General features: G+C 45.1%; 1 protein-coding gene and 1 long non-coding RNA gene across 8 annotated transcripts in view; one reads left to right on the top strand and one right to left on the bottom strand.

Moving 5' to 3' along the window:
* Positions 1 to 21,390, top strand: part of LOC110835043 (uncharacterized) — a 30,834-nt gene extending 9,444 nt beyond the window's left edge. The window contains exons 1-3 of one of the 3 annotated variants that reach the window (XM_087354490.1): positions 13,989 to 18,268; positions 18,400 to 18,471; positions 18,869 to 21,390. In XM_087354490.1, coding sequence (XP_087210616.1) covers positions 18,415 to 18,471; positions 18,869 to 19,816 — 1,005 coding nt within the window. In that variant the 5' untranslated portion in view covers positions 13,989 to 18,268; positions 18,400 to 18,414 and the 3' untranslated portion in view covers positions 19,817 to 21,390. Of the gene's footprint in view, positions 1 to 13,988; positions 18,269 to 18,399; positions 18,472 to 18,868 lie in introns of those variants that run through there. The other 2 variants (XM_087354489.1, XM_022074877.2) reach the window with 2 other exon arrangements.
* Positions 1 to 24,481, bottom strand: part of LOC147872908 (uncharacterized) — a 297,959-nt gene that overhangs the window by 192,963 nt on the left and 80,515 nt on the right. For all 5 annotated transcript variants that reach the window (XR_015536700.1, XR_015536701.1, XR_015536702.1 and 2 more), the window contains exon 2: positions 5,873 to 6,003. This is a non-coding gene — a long non-coding RNA (uncharacterized LOC147872908). The remainder of the gene's footprint in view (positions 1 to 5,872; positions 6,004 to 24,481) is intronic.

Here is a 24,481-nt window from a genome sequence, read left to right as displayed (position 1 = left end):
GTTATCTTCAGGGACACCGAGCGATATCATTTCGGGTGGGCACGAGGTGTTAGACGAATCTGTACACACACCTCTTCATTCTTAGTGTTCGTAGTTAAACTACAGTTCGTGTCGAACACTAAACACATTTCCAAAAACATGTTCACAAACCAAGACACACGTTTCACTTACAGGTTATGTGCACCACAAGAATCCCAAGGATCTAATTCAAATTTGCGCTGACTGAAATTTGATTCACGTTTCCTTAAATCGGTTCACAAGTACGAATACAGACTTTAAACGCGCCTGTTCACTAATCAGTAGTTTATATTCTTTTCACAAGGCTGTGGGGTTCGAACTCGGTCCAGTGAGCTTCATAACCACGCAGTTTATCCTACAACCGACTTTAAACATTCCCCTTTAGTCAGATAACGTTAAACTGTGAACAATGCAATGAAAAGCGAGATTTAAGGTTCTCATGGCGGCGAGAATGAAGATGTAATCTCGTAGAAGTCTACCGACGTTTCAGAGGTACTTGCTGCCTCCATCATCAGGGCGATAACTCAAACCCTACTCACTATTGCGTTTACCATTAAAGATGAGAGAACATGTGATGGCGTCATGATTTACGATGTATCAGGCACAAAGCAGCTGAACACAAGAACAGAGTAATGTAACTCAGTAAATGCATCGAAGTCAGAACATTAAAATGATCAAGTTCGAAAGGCAATGAAAGTTAACTACTTCGTAACAAAGTCTGAACGCACTAAGTCGAGTAATCTGTGACCATAAAGCCGGAACATAGACACCAGAAAACAAATTTCAGCACACGGATCTCGAAGACCGCACTGTCTAAAGCAGCCATCTTTAACTGGAGTAGAGTACCAACATGAGAAAACTAAAGGCGCTAAATTTAAAATACGTAGGTGCGTCATTTTACCCACTTTTCCCTTTAGGCTAATTTGCCCTACGCTGTGAAACAGTCAGTCTGTAATAATATTGTGTTCAGTCGCGTCTCACGAAATTGCGGGCCCAAATCAGCAGAAATTCCAAAAATAATAAGTGTAACGTCTGCTATAACCTGGAAGACATCCTATTTATTGGTGTGAACCGCTTTCAACTCCGGTTAATTACTCGTATGGCCTGGCGATGGTCGCAAATCCAGTGCGTCGATACAAATCTTAATTGCGTATTTAAGCCTCATCGTAACTCACAACGACGTTGCTTCAGTGGAGCTTACAATTTACAATATACCCAAAATTCTTATGTATCATATTACTTAATGACGTCATGATTATTTTACAAACGTTGTCGTATCTTCAGCCCGGCACATATTTCGAGGCAAATAAACACCCCCATTCGTCCAAAAGTCTCATCCGTGATTGTCGTATGTTCCTCTCTCTCCGTGTGTTACGTAGTTTTTCAACATCAGTATGAATTTCTGCAACTTTGAATCCTCTTGGTTTAATATTTACAACACGTGTTCAGTGTATTAACTTATTCTGTGTGTCCTCGATACTTTTATGATTCTTCAAAGTGCATTTCGCTGTTATTCTCGTTCATTTAGTCTCATAAGCGGTTATTTTCGTTTTTTTGTTTCGCTGTTATTGCGAACAGGAAAGTGTCGCTCAAGATGGCGGAATATAACGTTCTCTTCCAGTGTTTTTCTGGAATACTGGTCGCTTGTAAGACTTGTTGTTCTCTCTTTCATATGGCATTGAACATCCAAGGTAATTTAAGGACACGCGGTATTTTATTTTAATATCAATTTTACTGCTCAGAATATGCCATAGAATTTTATTTTTAAACTAAAATCGTGTGATTATATTTGTATATTCTTTTATTATTCTTTTTTAGCTTAGTTCTTTGAAAGTGGCAGAATTACTTGGTCGACTACAAAGAGGAGTGTGTTTAAACAACTACTGCTGGATGTTTGTATTTCTTCCATTCCCCTAGGCTCGATTTCTAACTCTTTCATTTAAGCAGATAAAATTTCTGACAAATGACATCCTTGACGCGCATTAGTGATAAGTTAACGGTCAGAGATGCAGGCAATTTTGAACCAAAATGCTGCTCCTTTCAGTGCGCCATTAATGTGGACCTCAGTACAATACGATGTGCTTTTTCGCAATCCACAAATATTGTTTTTCGTTTCTCTAAATGCTGTTTTTGGCTTCAGATAAAATCTATTCACGATTCACCTAGGATTTTTCCCAACTGCATACAATGCGTAAGACTTGAGGTTCTCACAGCGGTGAGTATGAAGATTTCTGTCTTCTGGGTTGTTGCGCTGTGTAGTCTGGTCGATGTTAACCAACGTTTCAGAGGTCATACTGGCTCCATCATCAGGGCGATGAAGATTTCTGTCTTCTGCGTTGTTGCGCTGTGTAGTCTGGTCGATGTTAACCAACGTTTCAGAGGTCATACTGCCTCCATCATCAGGGCGATGAGTATGAAGATTTCTGTCTTCTGGGTTATTGCGCTGCGTCTCGTAGATGTTTACCGACGTTTCACAGGTCATACTGCCTCCATCATCAGGGCGCTGAGTATGAAGATTTCTGTCTTCTGGGTTATTGCGCTGTGTAGTCTGGTCGATGTTAACCAACGTTTCAGAGGTCATACTGCCTCCGTCATCAGGGCGATGAATATCGCCCTGATGACGGAGGCAGTATGACCTCTGAAACGTTGGTTAACATCGACCAGACTACACAGCGCAATAACCCAGAAGACAGAAATATTCACATACAATGCGTTTAAACGTTTCAACAATTTCGATTCGATTTCCTTCCGTGCTGAGTTTATTTTGTTTTCTGCTGGAATCTTAACCGCATTTCGTTCTGACAAAACCCTCGTTCTTCTCGAAACAATTCTTGCGTCGGAATTCTAGAGAGCTGTAGAGACATCGCGTTTCATTTTCCCGGATCCTTTAATCCTCGGAGGGTTTCTTTTTAATCCCCAACAGCTTTATTTAAGCATTTCAAAACTTCTTGTCTATAGTTTAACCTTACGTAAATCACATTTTAAATTTGTTATATACATTTTCTTCTGACGTCTTCGTGTTCCTCAGAGCTGAGCTACTTTTCAAAATTATTTTGTCTTCCACGCTTTAATTTTGATAATTTCATATTTTTAAATATTCTCTATGATTTTCTTTGTTCATCTTTCGGTAGACCATCGTGAACATTTTCTCCTCATTAATTCTCTGTAATTGTCTGTAATTTCAATTGAAATCCTTCTTTCCTTTCGTAAACCCAACTTATTTACTTTGTGGCATATTTTTGGGTTTCTGGTTGTTACATTCATCAATTTAACGATCATTGGGTAAACAAACTCTGGTTTTACGCTTACCAGAAAGTATATGGTCCCATCTTCGAGATATTGCACCAATTCCGATATTATCTCGGTTGCTATGAAATAACAAATTACTTTCATGTATTTTACCTGACCACGCAGACTTTATCACAAACCAGCCAAGTTCCGGGCAACAGAAATTGCTCGTTTAACTTTTCTTGCTTTCCAGGTACTGAAATGTTCTTTTCATTTAAAAACTTCGTCAGATTCCTTCGTGTTTACATCTTCAGATAAAACACTCTGGTTAACGAACATACAGCACGGAACTTCCAACTTTGATAGTTGCCCCATGGGACTTTACTAATAGTCTGAGGCGACGAGAGTGAATAACGAAGTGATGAGAATATATAGGGGGAAGTGGCCGTGGCCTAACATAAGTCACGACCCCTGGATTATCGTGAAAATACTGGAAAACCGATTTCCCTGCTGCGATTTGAATCCGGGCCTCACGAGTACGAAGCCGGAGTGCCAAGTACTTGGCAGCGACTTCCGGTGACTAACCCTGGCCATAGGAAATTGACAGCGTCGGACGTTACGATATTCAGACTTCGAGGACCAAGAGGCAGGGAAGTATCTGAAAGGCGAAATTAATGACCTTGTTAACAAACCTGTTACAGATATGTACAGAGGCATGAATTAATTTATGGCGACGGTGGGAGACCTAGAACGTAGTTAATATGCAAGTCGTGTTCTCCTTGCAGATCCCCCCCTCCCCCAATATTTTGAATAGGTTTAAGAATTACTTTCTTTGGCTACTGAAAATGCATGGGGTCACTGATGTTGGCCGACAGGAACGCTCGGCCGAGCCATTAGTACATGAACCCAGCTGTTTCGAGGGTCAGACTGCTACTGGGAGGCTGTGAGGTCATTAATCACCAGGCGCTGATCAAATTCTGGTGGAGTATCTTCAAGCTGGAAGTTTTGAGAAACAGAAACTTATCGATTCTATTTTGAATAAGATATGCCGGGTCATTGCAAGGAATCTCTTGGGAAGTGTCGAGATATATCGGTGTTATCAGCCACGTACAAAATTTTATCCAGCGTTCTTTCTGCCAACGTTAACTCCATAGGCACGTGACGTCTCTGGGGGACGATCGGTGTGACGTATTAAATGCTGTTCGGATATTTTGCGTTCCTCGGAGAGAAGATTCGGGCTGGAAATGAGCTGTTCTGAGACATCAAGCAAAACTCTGGTTCACTTAGAAGGGAATTCTGTACATTGGCCAATGAAACTACGAGAAATTAGTAAGACACGGGGTTTTTACGGCGGTGAGCAATGACCTCTGAAACGTCGGTGAACTTCCATCAGACTTCACGGCGCTGCAACTCAGAAGACAGCGATCTGCGAGTATTTAGATTGGTTCAAATGCGTTTATATAATTCCGTAAATATGCCTCTTCAATTTGGTTTCCGTTTCTTAACTTCCGGTCCTTGATTAAATTAAGAGTAGAATGCGTCTGCGAAATGTTTGTTTTTGTTCAATATGAAAACTGTTTTCATTTCGCTCGCTACTCAAAGCACTGAAGATCAGGATATATAACAGAATAATTTTACCTGTTGTCTTGTATGGCTGTGAAACATCGTCTCTTACTTTGAAGGAAGAACGAAGATTACAAGTGTTTGAAAAAAATGCTCAGGAAGATATTTGGACGTAGGAAGGGTGAATTGTACGGGCCACCTGGAACAGTGAAACCTTGGAGGCTCCGATAGGCTGGACTTGTAGCGCACATTGCGGGGGGGGGGGAGCAAGGGGTCATACAGAGGTTTGGTGGGGAATCCTTCTGGAAAACGAACAATGGGCAGACCAAGAAGGAGATGGGAGGATAATATCAAAATGGATCTTAGGGAGGTGGACTGAATGGATGGCAAAAGGATGGATTTGGCTCAGGATCGTGGCCGTTGACGGGATTTGGTGTTGAACCTGTGGGTTCTGCTACAAGGGAGTTACTTTGTTTTTTTTTTGTTAAGTTCCAACTTTAGCCACTGTAAGACAGTGTCCCGCCGAGTAGCATCGCGACACACCGGTGTGCGATAGAGGAAACTATAAATGTGATGCAAATATTTGCAACGCATTCACGAAGCCGTCCAATGATCTTTGAGTTGCTGATATTACGTCTTTACGAATCTAATCCGTCCGATCTGCCTACCTAACGCGAAACGCTCGGGTCGTGTCAGTTTAAGAGAACGGCACCCGAAATGAGGTTTGGGTACAAGCCCCCCTGACAAGCCACGGGTTTCGAACCGAGCAGTGCGTGCCTGCAGGCGCTGGAAACCTGTTGGTGTCAAAACAGGCTCTGGTTTGCCGGAGACTGTCTCGTGGTGGAGTAACAGCCCGGATCAAGGACAAACAAAGGCTGAAATATATTGCGCTATTGAAATGAGCCGAGGAATGAATGTCTTGAACTGTGGAACCGTACGGTTCGCGAGAACCCACAGCCGTTCTGACGGCGAACGCACGGTTTCGCATTCCGATACACGCTTTCTGAAGTGACGCTGTTTTGAAGTAGCGATGCATTCACAAATAAAGAGTCGCTCAACTTACGACTGCGATGAGAACGTATGACGTCACAGAAGATGGCGACCCGGTGGCTGGACCAACTCAGTAGTTTGCTGCCTCGCAGTACCCAAAAGGCGTTCTCCGTCTTGTGAGCCGTGCGTCTCTGCATCCCACACCTGGTGATTAAAGCGGACGGAACGTGAAACTGCGATATTGATAATGGACTTACTTGTTGATGTTTAAAGAGCAGAGGTTAGACAAAATCGGAGAGGAAGTTAAAACAAAATATTGTAAATGATCTGTTGGAAAAGAGGCGGTTGTTTCAAATGAGGGAAAATACGTAAAACTTTACCGTCACTGGAGTTAACCTGAAGAAAACGTCGACGTTTGTACCCGGAGTGAAAGTGAACGCGCGAGAAAAGAATGTATCGGCCTCGGAGCGTTTGGTCGGATGCGATGGCGGCCCACGTCAGCCCACACGAAGTGAACGGAGGAGAGAGGTCACCCAGATGGACGGGGTCCAGTGCGCCATGCCAAGGTCAACAGTTTCATTGAGGACTGGAGGGGCAGGGCACCCCAGGAAGTTCAACGAAAACGCATCACGGGACACGAAGGGAATGGGAAGGAGACGGCTACTGCTCCGAGCGCGGAATCAAGGGCGGGCAATCGCTCTATGCATTTTGAAACAATAGGGTATTGTCGCGTATTCGTACACGGAGGAACAGAGGCGGTTCGGACATTGAGGCAAACGGAGGAATGAAAGAGTGGTCTATATTTACGAAGCAGGAAGACATCAGAAGCTTTGCTGTGGGCCAGGGGATGTTAATGACTCGGGGAGGTGCGTCCGACCGAGCGAGGGGCTGAATTTTACGATGTTTGCTTCTGCGATATTCAATCAGTCGCAATTACGTGCACACGGGAGCGAAAGAGGCGAATGTTTGCACGTGACAGCCGCCCAGTTCAGTCAGCTCCACCTCCGACACAACACGGGGAGTAGTTTGCATCTTTTAATATTCAAAACTTGGAGGGTTGTCTCAAACGTAGGTTAGCTAGTGAGTGAAACTTTTAATAGAATTCACGGTCGGCGCTCAAATTGATTGCGGTTACTGAGCTCGAGTTATTAATAATTTACTTGGGGGGAAAAATGGGTGTAGCGGACATCACAATTTCTGTTTTCTTTACTCAGAAAATACTTAACTAGCCTTCTTCGCCCTGAAGATGGAAGCAGTAAGCATCTCTGAAACGTCGATAAAGTTCTAGCAGACCGCCCGGCGCGCGCACTCAGAAAACATTCTTATTCTCACTCAACTGTCACTTAACTGATGGAAATTTAAAAGTTTCTTGGATTCGCTGATGTGTATACAAGCAAAGAATTGTGCTGGTTGTTAAGATTCGATCAATGCATAGAAAGATTTCCGTTTGATACGTTCCGGAGTGTGTGGTGTACTTTGTCCCATGAACCCAACTTTAATCCAGAAAGACTTAACAGTTCACTCGCGTATAGAAACAAAAATGAATCGAACTTCTTATTTGAGATTCAGTCACGTCATATCGCTCGAGAGTTGTGAACGCCGTGAGCCCAGCGACGCGCTGATTTAAATATCGAACCATCAATCGAAATCGAAATCGAACGGTCTCGCCCGCAGGTCGATTAGCGTTAATTATCGCGGCTTCCACGGGCGAGGAATTTAAATTATATGAAACTGCCGCTGAGAACAGCCATATTTTTTCGGGTATAAAAGTGGTTAGAAAAATACAGATTTAGAACTTTGACCGTCTAATGAAGTTTTCTCGATAGTTCCGAAATCTTTATTCTGTTACTGTCGAGAGCCTTTAGTACAGAGACTTATCGATACATAATCAGTTCCTATTATTGTTTTAGTCTTTCGTCGATAGATGGCGAAGTTGCTTGCATTCCAGGAATAGAAGTAAATATGTGCGCGGTTATAAAAGACATCTTCTGGTGCTCAGCAGTCTGCCAATCAGAGTTACTTAATTATTTTACAAACACATATATATTATTCAGTGCACCGTTAAGTAATCTTCAGGTGTCTGAATTTAAATTTTCAGAATCTAGATAGATACATGTAACATTTTCTCTCTGAGTGATTTTTTACATAATTTATCTACAATTTCCTTATGCGACTCGACGTTTTGGACAAACCTGTCGCTTCATAAATGTTTTGAACTTCGAAACTCAACCGATAATATTATTGAACGCGTCTCTGGGACAGAAAACAAATTTGTGTTTATAATATTTTCTACGGCGTTGCTTTAAGTAATTTCTTTGGACACTCCTGGGCCTAATTTTTTGAATAACGCAGCACCACTGTCCGTGCGGTTGTCATTCCAAAAGACGTTGTGTTTAATATTATAAGTTCCTTGCTCAATTTGGTCATATTTCTTTGTTGTTGTTGTTTTGTTTTTTCGAAATAACTTAGAAAAATTTCACTGCGCTCACAACTTTACTCGGGGGGTTGGGAGGTCGTTCAACTCCGCGCCAGATTTTTCGAAACACAAAAAATATGGCATTTTTCGCCCCACGGTCTTTATTGTTCGTTATTCTTCCACGGCGCGCCGTTTCGGAGAAACAAGGCTGGGACGGACGGACGGACGCTGGCTATTATAATACACTGAATGCAGAGGCCAGCTTTATGTCGAATTTTAGAAGCGCTAAGTCAGCGACGCCATTCGGCGTCATATTGGATGGAAACGCGACTTCGCTACAGTTAGGTAACCGACGCTGGGTTTGCGAAGAGGCTTGCAAGCACTTGGATTCCATGACGGCTGTCAGCAGCCAATCAAGACGAAGGAAGGTCGAAGATAAACCCGGCCTAAAAATAAACCTTGGGAGATAATTCCACAAGACCGGAACAGATGATGATTATGACTACTTTTATCTTCCAATAATACTTAAAATATACGATACTGATGATTAAACTCACGTGCATGTTTTATCGGATTTAGAAATTCTTATCTTGACGAACAACACAGAAAAATGTACGGTGGACCGTTCTCATGCTTAATACTGCTTATTCCAAACGCGTCTGTCCAAGAAAATGTCAACTCTCGGAGCCTCGACCGTGCCTGAGAGTCTGAAACGTCCGCGGTGCTCGTATTATCGGCACGCCAAACCCAAATTCTGTGTGCGGTAAGACAATTTCGATCGGTCTGTCGAATTTTTGATGAAAAACTTGTTCAGGACTCGCGGGAAATTCTTCGCCCGTCTACGGTTTACAGGAGACAGTCGCTGGAAAAGTTCAAACCAAAATACACAAAGAGGCCTTAGCCAGACTGTCAGCTGGTGCGTCACATTGAAATGTACATCCTGAGATTTGAGGTTCTCACAGCGACGAGTATGAAGATTTCCGTCTTCTGGGTCTGGTAGATGTTCACCAACGTTTCAGAGGTCATACTGCCTCCGTCTACAGAGTATGAAGATTTCTGTCTTCTGGGTTGTTGCGCTGTGTAGTCTGGTCGATGTTAACCAACGTTTCAGAGGTCATACTGCCTCCGTCATCAGAGTATGAAGATTTCTGTCTTCTGGGTTGTTGCGCTGTGTAGTCTGGTCGATGTTAACCAACGTTTCAGAGGTCATACTGCCTCCATCATCAGGGCTATGAGTATGAAGATTTCTGTCTTCTGGGTTGTTGTGCTGTGTAGTCTGGTCGATGTTAACCAACGTTTCAGAGGTCATACTGCCTCCGTCATCAGAGTATGAAGATTTCTGTCTTCTGGGTTGTTGCGCTGTGTAGTCTGGTCGATGTTAACCAACGTTTCAGAGGTCATACTGCCTCCGTCATCAGAGTATGAAGATTTCTGTCTTCTGGGTTGTTGTGCTGTGTAGTCTGGTCGATGTTAACCAACGTTTCAGAGGTCATACTGCCTCCGTCATCAGAGTATGAAGATTTCTGTCTTCTGGGTTGTTGTGCTGTGTAGTCTGGTCGATGTTAACCAACATTTCAGAGGTCATACTGCCTCCGTTATCAGAGTATGAAGATTTCTGTCTTCTGGGTTGTTGTGCTGTGTAGTCTGGTCGATGTTAACCAACGTTTCAGAGGTCATACTGCCTCCGTCATCAGAGTATGAAGATTTCTGTCTTCTGGGTTGTTGCGCTGTGTAGTCTGGTCGATGTTAACCAACGTTTCAGAGGTCATACTGCCTCCGTCATCAGAGTATGAAGATTTCTGTCTTCTGGGTTGTTGTGCTGTGTAGTCTGGTCGATGTTAACCAACGTTTCAGAGGTCATACTGCCTCCGTCATCAGAGTATGAAGATTTCTGTCTTCTGGGTTGTTGTGCTGTGTAGTCTGGTCGATGTTAACCAACATTTCAGAGGTCATACTGCCTCCGTTATCAGAGTATGAAGATTTCTGTCTTCTGGGTTGTTGTGCTGTGTAGTCTGGTCGATGTTAACCAACGTTTCAGAGGTCATACTGCCTCCATCATCAGGGCTATGAGTATGAAGATTTCTGTCTTCTGGGTTGTTGTGCTGTGTAGTCTGGTCGATGTTAACCAACGTTTCAGAGGTCATACTGCCTCCGTCATCAGAGTATGAAGATTTCTGTCTTCTGGGTTGTTGTGCTGTGTAGTCTGGTCGATGTTAACCAACGTTTCAGAGGTCATACTGCCTCCGTCATCAGAGTATGAAGATTTCTGTCTTCTGGGTTGTTGTGCTGTGTAGTCTGGTCGATGTTAACCAACGTTTCAGAGGTCATACTGCCTCCATCATCAGGGCTATGAGTATGAAGATTTCTGTCTTCTGGGTTGTTGTGCTGTGTAGTCTGGTCGATGTTAACCAACGTTTCAGAGGTCATACTGCCTCCGTCATCAGAGTATGAAGATTTCTGTCTTCTGGGTTGTTGCGCTGTGTAGTCTGGTCGATGTTAACCAACGTTTCAGAGGTCATACTGCCTCCATCATCAGGGCTATGAGTATGAAGATTTCTGTCTTCTGGGTTGTTGTGCTGTGTAGTCTGGTCGATGTTAACCAACGTTTCAGAGGTCATACTGCCTCCGTCATCAGAGTATGAAGATTTCTGTCTTCTGGGTTGTTGCGCTGTGTAGTCTGGTCGATGTTAACCAACGTTTCAGAGGTCATACTGCCTCCGTCATCAGAGTATGAAGATTTCTGTCTTCTGGGTTGTTGTGCTGTGTAGTCTGGTCGATGTTAACCAACGTTTCAGAGGTCATACTGCCTCCGTCATCAGAGTATGAAGATTTCTGTCTTCTGGGTTGTTGTGCTGTGTAGTCTGGTCGATGTTAACCAACGTTTCAGAGGTCATACTGCCTCCGTCATCAGAGTATGAAGATTTCTGTCTTCTGGGTTGTTGTGCTGTGTAGTCTGGTCGATGTTAACCAACGTTTCAGAGGTCATACTGCCTCCATCATCAGGGCTATGAGTATGAAGATTTCTGTCTTCTGGGTTGTTGTGCTGTGTAGTCTGGTCGATGTTAACCAACGTTTCAGAGGTCATACTGCCTCCGTCATCAGAGTATGAAGATTTCTGTCTTCTGGGTTGTTGTGCTGTGTAGTCTGGTCGATGTTAACCAACGTTTCAGAGGTCATACTGCCTCCGTCATCAGAGTATGAAGATTTCTGTCTTCTGGGTTGTTGTGCTGTGTAGTCTGGTCGATGTTAACCAACGTTTCAGAGGTCATACTGCCTCCATCATCAGGGCTATGAGTATGAAGATTTCTGTCTTCTGGGTTGTTGTGCTGTGTAGTCTGGTCGATGTTAACCAACGTTTCAGAGGTCATACTGCCTCCGTCATCAGAGTATGAAGATTTCTGTCTTCTGGGTTGTTGTGCTGTGTAGTCTGGTCGATGTTAACCAACGTTTCAGAGGTCATACTGCCTCCGTCATCAGAGTATGAAGATTTCTGTCTTCTGGGTTGTTGTGCTGTGTAGTCTGGTCGATGTTAACCAACGTTTCAGAGGTCATACTGCCTCCGTCATCAGAGTATGAAGATTTCTGTCTTCTGGGTTGTTGTGCTGTGTAGTCTGGTCGATGTTAACCAACGTTTCAGAGGTCATACTGCCTCCATCATCAGGGCTATGAGTATGAAGATTTCTGTCTTCTGGGTTGTTGTGCTGTGTAGTCTGGTCGATGTTAACCAACGTTTCAGAGGTCATACTGCCTCCGTCATCAGGGCGATTCTTTCTAAGTTATCTACGCTATGAAGATTTCTGTCTTCTGGGTTGTTGCGCTGTGTAGTCTGGTCGATGTTAACCAACGTTTCAGAGGTCATACTGCCTCCGTCATCAGAGTATGAAGATTTCTGTCTTCTGGGTTGTTGCGCTGTGTAGTCTGGTCGATGTTTACCAACGTTTCAGAGGTCATACTGCCTCCGTCATCAGGGCGATGAATGTGACGCCCTGATGACGTAGGCATATGACCTCAGAAACGTTGGTGAACATCGACCAGACCCAGACACTCTTTGCAACGTGAATCAAGTTAGAAAGTAATTGAAACCGTTCGCTTCGAAGACGGATCGCGTCTACAGACTTTCTGCGAAGAAACTTCAGTGTCGCCGCGTATGTCTCGAGTAAAACCTCGCACTGATTACTGAATAAGTTACCGACCGTCAGAGTATCGGTTACTTCGCTGTCCAGGTAAATGGCGGTGGAACTTCGTCGAGTCAAATTGCGCGGATAACTCCCAGAAACTGTCAGGGAGTTTCGCTGTGCTGTACAGCTCAATGTTTCATGTTCGACAGATTTCCAGGTAATTTTGCGCTGAAGGCAAAACTGCACATTAAAATATTTCTCGAGTGTCTCGTCTTTGTCAGCTCACTATAACCTGAACATCAAATTATAACTTATTAAATTTATCCTAGTGATCAAAAATCAAGCCATGAAGCGTTAGGCGGCCTTGTATTTCAAGTATGTTCTCCGTGACGCCGTTTCGCTGTCACATGTTGTCTCCATCTTCAGGGCTAATTTCTCTTTGAGGTTGTGGATGGTGCGAGGCTTGTTCGTGGCATCCTTTCTCTTCAGTAGGCTTCACAGGAAAACGTCTCTGAAGAACTTTTTATCACCGCGTGTCGTTGGCAAGAGCGGTTCAAGAGGGTGGGAGGGGTGTATCAGTCGACGTGGTTTGATCCTTTGTCGTCCTATGTCGGACTGAGTTCCTCACTTGTTTTTACGTGATCTGGAGTCGAACTGAGGCTGTCGGCACATCATTCGAGCCTTCTTCCTTGCCCCATTTCTAGCCTAGTTTTCCTGGTAAGACTTCGTGTGCCTGATAACAGCGAAAGGAGGCAGGAGAGAGCAGTCCTCTTATTCTGAAGCCAATGTTTGCCTTACGTCACAGAGCGAAGGAACACCATCGTGTGTGTGGCTGTCGTATTTACTTGGAATAGAATTATTTTAAATCTGATAAAGTTATAAAACAAATGTCCCATCTTCCTACTAGGAAATTATATTTTTTTAAATTCTATTTTACCATTGAGCAATCCACCACTGACATGAGAGTATTCATTCGTCGTCTTATCAAGCATTCTTTATGGGTAGTGACTTCTGTTTCACTTTCCTGGTCTTGAACTTGGTCTTGAACTTTCGAAAAGAATTAGCGCGAAAGGAAGCCTAGCTCTGATACTAAGAAATCCAATGCTTATACATCGTATATCTGCGTGCAGTAGGAGATGTTAGACGTCGCCAAAATCACATCATTCGGACGACAGGACGCAGAGTTCCACACATTTAATGCAAGTTATAAAATAAATTCAAACCAGTTCATAATAGTAGTTGAATTTATACAGCTTAATGGTATTTAAAAGGGACCGCAAAGGATTTACGGGGACCGAGGGTGACGAGGAACGTGTCAGCGGGTTCGGGGCTCTTCCCACTGCCTCTGGAGGAGTTCAGTCGGCGGCCTAGGACTCGGCCTCCGAGGTACAACTTTCGTTCTGGGACGGGCCTCGGGATACGTGAACAAACCGTGACTTTCCAGGACCGAATCTGGGCCCCCGTGCGTCTATACTTCACTGTTGTCATCAACCGGACGTCGTAGTCCTTGCTTCCGGAGGCCCCGGCTTCAAATCTCGACTCAAAGAACGCCTTCCCAGGACCAAGATTTCCTTTGATGAACCTTTTCCCGAGCTGTAGGAGCTTTTCTCCGTTTCAGATGTCTGCCGAGAGAATGTGTCGTTGCTTAAGACATTCGCTGACTCCAGAAAGATTCTTCTGGAGTACCAATTATTCAATTCAATTATCTCCGTATTGCGGTTTCTGCCAGTGGAAACGTAAGAGGACTCGGAGCTCGGTCTGACGCACTCCGGGGCACAAGGCACGTTCTGCCATGGACGGACTGCACGCATTGTTCCCACAGCAGGTCACGTACGCTGTGCGTAACGCAAAGCCATCACTGACAAAACTCGATAATTCCAGACACATCAAGACATGAGGACGAAGGAGAGGAACAAGACAGAAGAGGGATTCAAAATCCGAATGAAGCGAATTAATGTATTTTGCTGGTCACTACGCATCGCCTGCCTTGCACTGACGTCATCCTCGAGCACGTTCAAGTGAGACGGAAACAGCGCTGACGGCCACGTCGTTTTAATTGCAAATCGGCCGATAATATCGCGGAGTGCGTGTGTGCGGCATCCCAATGCAACGGCGATGCGTGCAGGGTGCGCGAAGCGATGGCCCACGTCTGCATTTACCACTTACCAGGAGCATTATATTCGCGTTCGACGGAAATTCTGACGCCTGAAGTTCAAAATTCAATACTCCGGGCAAAAATACAGTAAATGAGGGACGTAAGTCACTGAAATGAACAGGAACAACGGCTTAAGGTACATCCTCGACGATGTGCAAGAACGTACACAATAGGAAGACAGAAGAGTCTCTGAAGGCGAGGAAAAGGATGCTTCAATCCGACTCAGAATAATAATGTCGTAAATAAAGCGGAGATTGAATAACAAACAGCATTGCACCAATGAAATGGAAGGCAAATGCTGATAACTTCGATACTCTAGATCGATTATTTAAGAGGACTTGGTTCTCTGGATCGAGGGCAGTCAGAAAAACTCAAATGTTGCAGAGTAAACGTTGAACGATTTGTCTCAGATGTTTCTCACCGAACGCAATGCTCCGCGAACTGCCATCGTCAGAGTGTTCTCAGTGACGACTCAGAGCAGGGGAAGCCAGACGAAGAGGCGGTTACAGGTTAGGTTAGGTCAGCAGTTGCCGCGACAACACGTAAGAGTCTCTGCTGGAAGAAATTCGCGTGTCAATTCTTGCGGGAGACACGGAGATTTGTAACCGGATAGGAATTACACGCTTCTGGGGACGGAACATTTGTGTGCAGGAAAATTCACGTCAAAATGTCTCCCGTCACCAACCGCCGGTTCTCGGCGACTGAACCACACAACAAGGGGGCATGAGTTTATTTGCGAAGTCGGCCCAGAGCTTGTCTAAACGACGGAGTGTCGCAGTCGGCTGTGAATTAACCGCGGGACCCGTACGTGGGCCGGCTTCAGCGGGGCAGACGCCCGAGGTATCGGGGAGATCAGAATTGGGTTTGCGAAGGGACACGGCCCAGCGTTCGGCGTCAGTCAGTCAGTCAGTCAGTCACTTGTGCGTGAGTGTGGTAACGGAGGACTGAAGTGTCTCGGAAAACATCCGTGGAGTTTCTCTCCTGGCACGGAATGTCATTGGACACTAACGCGTAAGTGGAAGACAGTGCAATGGCCAATATCCCATGACGGACGGAAGATCCACGTCACCAACTGACCTTGTGGCCCTGACCGCTTAATCTGCAACACTGTCTAACGAATTTATATGAAATTTGGTATGAGAGGTATATTTTTATTTAGTGTTCTGTCTGACGACAGGTCCATATGAACAGGATCCTTCCATCCTTTTCTTGGACTGGGACCTGTTCATATACGTTCTTGGCAGATGATCCAGAAGTGGTTTGCCATTGCCTTCTTCTGTGTGTGAATGGAGTAATTGTTGGGATGCCACGGAGGAAAACTCCGTGTTGCCTAGACCACACGGCCTTGCCCAACACAAGTTATAAATTCGGGCACCGCCGGGAATCGAACCCGAGACCCCAGGATTACAAGGCCAGCGTTCTAACCGCTAGACCACCGTGGCTATTATGTGAGGTATACGCTCAGGTTTGTCGGTGAAATTTAATGTACTTCAAGCTAGACATTCAGAAAGTTTTCTTTAAATAAAGGAATTGTTATCTGAACGTGGGAGTGTGAACATTGGCCAGACATTAAAATGGTTGTGGAATGCATGTGATACAAACACATGAACTTGCGGCACATCAGTAAACTATTATGTGTTATTCTGTGTCCTGTACATTTGTGATAAGTTCTTCGTGAGGAACCCCGATATCGTATTTAAAATTTTTTTTAATTAAACAGGACGCTATTCGGAGGTTAAGTTATTTAATGACGCTGTATCTGCTACAATGTTTGGAACAGCGGAGGAAGTAAACTGTCCTTGAATAATTCCTTTAGTGTAGCTGAGGAAAACAACGAAATATTCAGCAATAGTTCGGTCGAGCTTCAGAAAGCAGCAGCTCCTGAGGATTTCGATTGTCCGAAGAACTGTAAGCACAGGTACGACGCGTACAACAAATTTGCAGGCAGACAGAAAAACCCAAATTTATGTTACGACGGTGGCGACATTTCGTGTCCAGGACCAGGACGAAATTAAGTCATCTTCAGACTTTCCGGTTCAGCACAGGAGCGAGCTAATCCTCCTCGCCTTCCCGGGATTGTGGCAACGAATTGGGCTACAAGACGCGGCGACCCCTAACAGATGTCCCCACTGCCGTCCCGCCAGGTCGTATAAAGTACACGGTAGTTATTAAAAATTAAACCTCCAAACGTATTCTTTCCACAGATATAAATATTTAGGCAGTGAACACAGTATTATATTCCTGGAGACGACAGGAAACGCGCGGGGTTCAAATACGCGGTCTGTGCACGTACCTTACGTGCCGGGGCAGACACGGAGGCTCCGCGGGAACAACGCCGGGGTCTGACACGGCCAGGAAGGAGTCTTCCTGTCTGCGGGCGCAACTCCGCGCGCCTGCAGACTACAGATCGCATCAGCCGAGCGGAGGCTAACCAACACAGCGAGTCCTGATCGGCGCGTTCGGCCAATCCTTTCAAGTTTTTGAATCTTCCAGCTGACTTACACAAGGTCGCCCTAGTTGAAGCATCAGGACCTTCTGGCCCGAGGGAGTTAGTTCAAGATCTGAACGTGAATGAATCTATTCCTGTGAGATTTTCAAAGGATTTTGTTACGTAGTTTTGAAGGCAATAAGGAAATTCCTGTCAGAGTGATTCCTAACTTGGAGCTGTTGGCGTAGCGCGTTCTCGCAGAACGACACGTCTCAGAAACACTGCCTCACGTTTTCCGACCTAAATCTTGTCTGCATTCTTCATATCTACAATTTGTGCTACATTTCCACATCGTGTTGAATTTTATCTGTACGCCTACGATAAGAATACAAAATAATAAGCTTCTCATGACGGAATTTTCTCCATCCTCCGGTCACCCCCTATTTTATTAGGTCCAAAATTTTACATCTCTGAAGAGTGACACATTTTCTTAAGCTGTAAAGTAGATGAGTCAATAGGGAAATTTTGTGGGGGCTGTCGGGGGATATTCTATTACGAAATTTACCCACCATGTGGTTTCCTTAAGAGTCAGGCAGTTGTTATTTATTCTAAGTGAGAGATAATTTACTCTCCGAAGATAAAACTTTTGACTAAGCAATCTGAACACTTGTTTTTTCTCATATAATTCTAAAAAAAGAAATATTATTTCCGGATACAGTTCGCCGTTTCAACAGAAACAATGCCTCAAAATCGCGGTTTATCTTGTCCTGCCATGAGATCGATTTCCCTCCAGGACACAGCTCAGCGCGCCCTTGGACTTGTGCGTCGCAGTGCCGAGGGCACGGAAATCTCTCAGCTGACCGGATTCCTCCCCACATTCGCCTCGTTCTCAGAAGGATGGCACTGATAAGGCGCTGATAGTCTTTATTTACCCACTCTCACGGCACTTTTGACTACAACCCAGACCCGTGATAAGAAGGAAACACGTACGCGTTGTTATTTTAATGCAAACTTCAGATATGAATCGCGGATATTCCAGGTAGCGCTGTGCAGCGGAATAAGTTTCACTCGCCTCTGGGGGCTCTTGAATCTCTCGGGTGACACAAGACCCTCTTTATGTGGGTCAGACTACTGTTTTGCGGGCTGCGTGGCTTCATCGCGAGCGGCGCTGGGGGGCGAAGGTGTTTGTCGCATTCGGAAAAAGCAAAATAGCACGCGGTCATTATCACCACGTGGCATTTTCATCGTGCATGTGCACTAGTACAAAGCCGAATCTGTTGTGTATCACCGCCGAAGTAACTTTCTCTCTGGTTGTTATGCTTGGAGACCTCGACTGAACGAAATGATCTCACGTGAGAACTACCGACCACTGGGTTTAAATAATTGTGGATTATCCGCGTTTCTAATTCTTTTATCTTTATGTGATTATGCCTTGTTATTGCTGTTATAATGTGAATAATTTTGTTCCGTTTAATCATTACAGAATGTATGTTAAGACATGGAATCCATTACTGGTTGCTTTACGATCGGAGAAACGGGCCCGAACGTCGGGATTGTAAGTAGAAAACACACAAATTCAGCGAAGCAAAGAGTGCAAACGTCGACCAACCTCCGCAGAACCCGCGTTTCGTGTCGTTCAGCCGAGGACTCCATCTAAAATAAAAAAAAGAAGTTTGAGCGCAAACTTGGGCCAAACTCTTGTGCATTTTCTTTCGTGGAGTTGTTCCACATTTGCGCTCACAGCTTCCTTTTATACGACAGTTGAACATTATTACACGATTCAGTGAAACAAGAGACAATCACCAATTTTCCAGAGTCTTTCGGATTGTGCTTCTGTACAAAACGCACCAGTAAACCTCTGCTTGCCTTCCTGGACTTGTTACCTTAACACAGTGGCACCTCGTTGCCGTCAGACGGGCTACAGAAGTAATTCTGCGCGTGTCTGATTCCAGATGTGGCAGGACATAGAGAGCGTGTTGCTCGGCGAGGGTCAAAACTACTGTAATTCCGGAGCCCCGCCGCCCCCGGTACCGTCGGCCCCGCCCCCCGCTCCCATTAACAGCAGCGGCGAGTACCAGGAGTACGGCAACTACCACCCGCACCTCCCGATAAAGAGCGAACCATCGGGACAGTCGGAGTCTGCATACGGCGCGTACGGCATGCCGTCCTCCTACCTGGGACTGCAAGGCGGCAGCTACACGAGTTACCAGGCGCAGGCTCCCCACTCGGACGGATACAACGGCACCATGACGATCGTGCAGACGCCGTTCAGCCACGTGTCGCCGCCCGCGAGCCCCGACACTCACCTACCGGTCATCAGACACAACCAGTTCCTACCGCCTGGAGCCCCGAGCCCGAACCACGCGATGCAGCATCACCATCACCATCACCATTCCCCCGACATGATGCACCATCAGTTCCCCGTGTCGCAACGCCTCTCCCATCACCACCACCACCATTTCTCCAACATCAGGGTGATGACGCCACCCGCATCGCCACACCTTGCCAACCTCCGACACCATCCGCACCACCTGCACACCGCGTCGCCCTCCGCCTTCCTTCCGGGCGATCAACAAGGACAGCCGCCTCCAAAGACGAAGCGAGGGCGAAGACGGTGGGGGCGCAAGAAGGTGACGACGCACACGTGCACATACGCGGGGTGCACCAAGACGTACACCAAGTCGTCGCACCTCAAGGCTCACCTCCGCACGCACACGGGCGAGAAGCCGTACCAGTGCAGCTGGAAGGGCTGCGGTTGGAAGTTCGCGCGCTCGGACGAGCTGACTCGCCACTACCGCAAGCACACCGGCGACCGCCCGTTCCAGTGCCGCCTCTGCGAGAGGGCGTTCTCGCGCTCCGACCACCTGGCCCTCCACATGAAGCGCCACATCGCCGTGTGAACTTCCCTGCCCTGACTGGACTGTGATAGCCCCGCGTCGACGAAGTGCGGACTTCCCCATGCGTCCAGCCGTCGAATGGCCTGACCAGGGAGCATTTGCTCTCTGTTTTATCGCTAATTGCAAATCACGTCTTCTTCATCTCCACTGTGTTTTATTCTGAAGACATCTTGAGCGCTGTGTTTTTTGTGAGCGAAGTGAGAGGAACACCTGATTCTCTGCAGCGGGGCAATGCATCTCGAGTCCTTGTCAGAGAGCGTAAACTGTGTTTGTAATTTGAAAAGCAATTTTCGAAATAAGCCTCCATGCTGGGGTACAACCTCAGTTGTCTGTGATAACTGCACAGAGTGCACGAAGGACAGTAGTTCCGGAAGCGTACGTTTTATGAAGACGGACAAGACTGCTTTCGGACAAACAATTCCGCCGAACACAAAGGCATGGTCAGGACGCGGTGTGTAGGTGGCAAATCTTCGGTCAGGGCACGCGGTGTGAAGAAAGACGAAACCTTGGTTCGGACGCAGAGGACTCCTTTACAACACACAAATGACTAAGGACGCGTCTGGGCCCCTTGACGGCCTAAAACTGTTTATTTGGTGAACGCGGTCACACTTTAGAGGGACACAGAAACTGTAACAAAGGAGTGAGGGTTCTGTGTGGTAACAAAATTCAGTGACTTGATCGTGTGTTCCGAATTCTGAGGCCGTTCAGCCCTGCGTTCCTCCGGAACACATAAAAGACTACTCAACGTCGCAGTCCGGAAGCCGCGATTCATATTTTGACGTTAGTTATGTTACATTGACGTGGCTCCTCCAAAAGCAAAACAATGAACTACGACAACTGAAATCTGTCTGGCAGCGAAATTCTTCGTAGCTGCATTTGGCTCGCAAGTTTAAAATTATTTCGTTCTGTGTACTTCAGCTGTTCCACAGCTTGGCATACAAGGCGAACAGTGAGGAGGACGAGTTCCGTATTTGTCCAAATTATGTCGAAGAGGACGAGCCTCTTTTTGTAAGGCAAATTGCATCTCTGTACCGGAAGACAGAATTGCAGGTTTGCATGTTTTGGTTTCTCGAGGGGCAATCAACGACCGGAGACGGTCGCTAAACGATGCACCGATGGATTTTTTTTTTTTTTTTTTTTTTTTTTTTGCGTGTGGATCTTTACAGAACACGGACTCTGTGAAGATAATCAGAAGTCAAATAACCTGACGGTGAGGTGAGCCTTAAAACATTTTCAAATTTCTGTCAAACCACAACTGAGACACGCGGCTGATTTGTATTCCAGTCGATATAAATTCTAAAAATAAAAATATATTAATTTTTTCTCTTTAACACCACGTCTGGTGGGAACCAACTGGCCGAATCTTGAACGCGATGAATTCGATCCGACGCCCAGATAAACAGATCGTGGAACTCCAACTTCACGACCAACGCAATTACGAAAAGCACAGAGTCGAAACGCGGACTGGCATGAAGTTTGACTACATAAATTGTGGAATATAAAGAAATGTTATTAAAATTATGTATTTTAAGTTACCGTCTATAATAATAAAATATTATATATTTATTTTGTCGCAACTACGTCTGTCTTCAATTAACCATCATCATCCTCTGAGACCAATTGAAGTGTTTTTAAGCTTAACCATTAAAATAACTTATAAGCCATATATATAAGTAAACACAGCTTGATAAATTACCATTAGCGGGAATTAACCGTCTAATCAGTTTCGTTAATATACAATTATACGCGGATCAACATTTAATATTCATTATTTGTCTCGTGTCGTCTTTTTCATGTTGGCAACCATGCGCAGTGTTCTGGGCTCCACGTCGTCCGCCCACCTAATAATGTATTTTGAAGCGAATTATGTAATCAGACGCAAATAAATGTCGCACATCCTTCTCAAGAGTAACAAAGGAGTTCTGAGGTGCATTATTCATGAGCGTAAATGTGCCAGTAGTTATTTCATAACGTTCATAACATTACCGGATAAAACTCCGAATATATTTAATCATATTCAGAGCCTTAAAATATTTTTTAAAAATAAATTCATTTATCTCGTATTAGGGCCTTCCGACATGTCCACTTCTATATTATATTTTCTCGGGTCCTTGCGTCAGCTGATTGCTACATCAACTATACAAACCCATAAATAATCCGATATTTTCCCCCCAAATTCATATTTATTATTTGCAAGTCCCTTAGAAATTGCGTTTTAAATTGTCTGGGTTGTGATCGTTCGGATTTTATCTGCAAGACCAAATATCAAAATTCTTTCCGCCGTGAACAACTACAACACACTCTTCTATTTTAAAATTAATTTATTTAAAGATTTTAATGGCACAAATAACTTTAAATACTTGTATGAAGCAGCTTGATTACTGCATAAATTGTCTTGCGCCATTACAGGTTATGTATGACAGCTGGGCAGAGCTGCTGCCGCTGAGATGAAGTGGTTACTTGGCACACTAAAGCTACAATAATTCTCTGCGTCTTCAACAATTGACATTCAAAGAGCGTCATTAATGCCAACTGATTTAGCTCACGGAGAGAAAATATACCCAAGCAAAGAATGAAGTATTTCAGAAATAATAATCTTTTGAAAGTCTGAATGTGAAAAACGTAAATCGTAGATTTTAATTACGATACGTCTAGAGCTGGTTCAGTCCGTGACTGTCGCGGAGGCTAAGACACGAATTCATTCATTCACGCGCTGAGGTACGAGATGGCTGGCTTTTGGCTTCGTCGCGGAGTGAGCGACCGGTTGGCTGCCCTGCCCGTCTCGCGTGGGAGACAGAGACGTAGAACCTTGAGCACACAACACACTTCTGACTCGATTATTTTCTTTTGAAATATTAATTTCTCTCTTTATACCTTTTTATTCTATCTGTTCTTGTGGAGCATTAGAGGAAGTTGAAACCTGACAGGCCGCAGTCGATTTATTAACGTTTCGTTGCTTATATGGGGAGTCTGTGGGCGGAAATCCCTTCGTGCGTGGGCCCCCCCCAAGGCTGCTTCCAGCGCAGCTGTTACCAGGCGGGCAATTTTGTAAAAACGCGAGTCCAAACACAAAACGAGATTTCTGTTCCCCTTCTGGCCATTTGACTGACGGCATTTCGCCCTGAAGTGACGACGTCATCGGAACGCAACCAGTTTAAATTATTTCGTAATTCGTAACAAATATGTCAGAAATATTACGACATTCTGGCATCAAAGATTGTCCAAAAAAGAGAACAGAGAATGCAATCTACGAACGACAGATGGCAGCCTTATCGGTTGTAGTGCCGTGAACTCTGGTAAACGTTTACCGACGTTCAGGAGGTACCTGCTGCCTCCATCATCAGGTCGATGACTGTCTAGCCGCCGCGAAAACCTCAGATAAAAAATGAAAACAATTTTTTTCTGAAACATTTCTGGGTTTAAATAAAAAATGAATAATTTTATTTGGGTCTGAAACCTGATGGCTCAAACAAGGGGAGTGATTTGCAAAGTGTGGTTCGCAATCCACTTTCATGTAAATGGTTCACTGTAAAATGTTGCGTGAATAATGGATTTCCGTGCAGATTCAATATGCGAGGGTCACTGCTGTGTTCGATCTTGAATTCGAGACGCTAAACCACGGCTGCTCCGCTAATTACATGAAAAGAACAAATGAAGCTTTAAAATGCGTTTGGTCTATCCTCACTCGCTGCAGTACCCGACATCTTTCGTACTTTCATTCAGACTGGTAAGTGCCAATCGCTTAGTGGAACTCACTTTGTCACGTGACGCCAAGCCAACTTGCAGGATGTCTGCGTACAAACAATAGGGAACAGATTCCCCAGCCCTTGGATACCCCCGAAGACGTTTTCAATAATTCAGGGGCAAACGGCGTATTAACCCCCTTTTACGAATTAGAACAACGCATATTGAGTTTCGAACATCGATTTTTTTAAAGCGAAATAACTGGTTCAGTAGGCGTCATCTGACGACGGGAATGTCTAGCCAATCGGGTGACAGGTGTCAATTTGTATCGGAGGTAATATTTGGCTCGGCGGACGACGTCGTCATAACAGCGGTAATTTTCGAGACGCCAGGTCGGAATCCCTCAAGTGACGACGTACGTACGTCTGCAGCGAAATGGAGCAGTATGTCACTGGGTCAAGCCGAGTGAGTGTCTCGCTCTGCCACCGGAGGCTGGGTGTGACTGAGTGCGACCTGGTCGGCTTGTCCACCCACCCCCTGAGACGCTAAGCTTTATTAACGACTTTCTTAAGCTTTGTTGGGGCCGGGCAAATACAAAGTAGGTTTTACTTTTATTCAGACTGAGAGGTTTTTGTGTTGGGATCTCCGGTTGATGCAGCCCACGGAATCTGCCACTTTCTAACTTTGATCCACGATTCATTATTCAGAAGATCAGGGCAGATCAGATGGCAGTTCGCGCCACGAACATTTATTAAACCGATCCGGGTACAACTCGGTCTATCGGACGCAACTGAAGACGAAGGCGGACGGACAGCGTCCTCTTGTGTTTTGTGAGGGATATTATTACCGTATTCAACCGCTAGGAAGCGTTGTTTCACTGAGGACCGAGGTCTTGTGTCCACACACGCGAGCAATCCAATCAAATCGCAGTGCCAACTTCCGGGCAGGCGCTGTTTGCTGAAATCCCATCGCCCTGTGTCCACA

Source organism: Zootermopsis nevadensis, unplaced genomic scaffold (genome assembly GCF_977971745.1).
Source record: "Zootermopsis nevadensis isolate Lab colony 2312 unplaced genomic scaffold, Znev_1.0 Znev_ptg000023l, whole genome shotgun sequence".
Classification (NCBI taxonomy): Eukaryota; Metazoa; Arthropoda; class Insecta; order Blattodea; family Termopsidae; genus Zootermopsis; species Zootermopsis nevadensis.
This window is presented reverse-complemented; position numbering and strand designations above follow the sequence as displayed.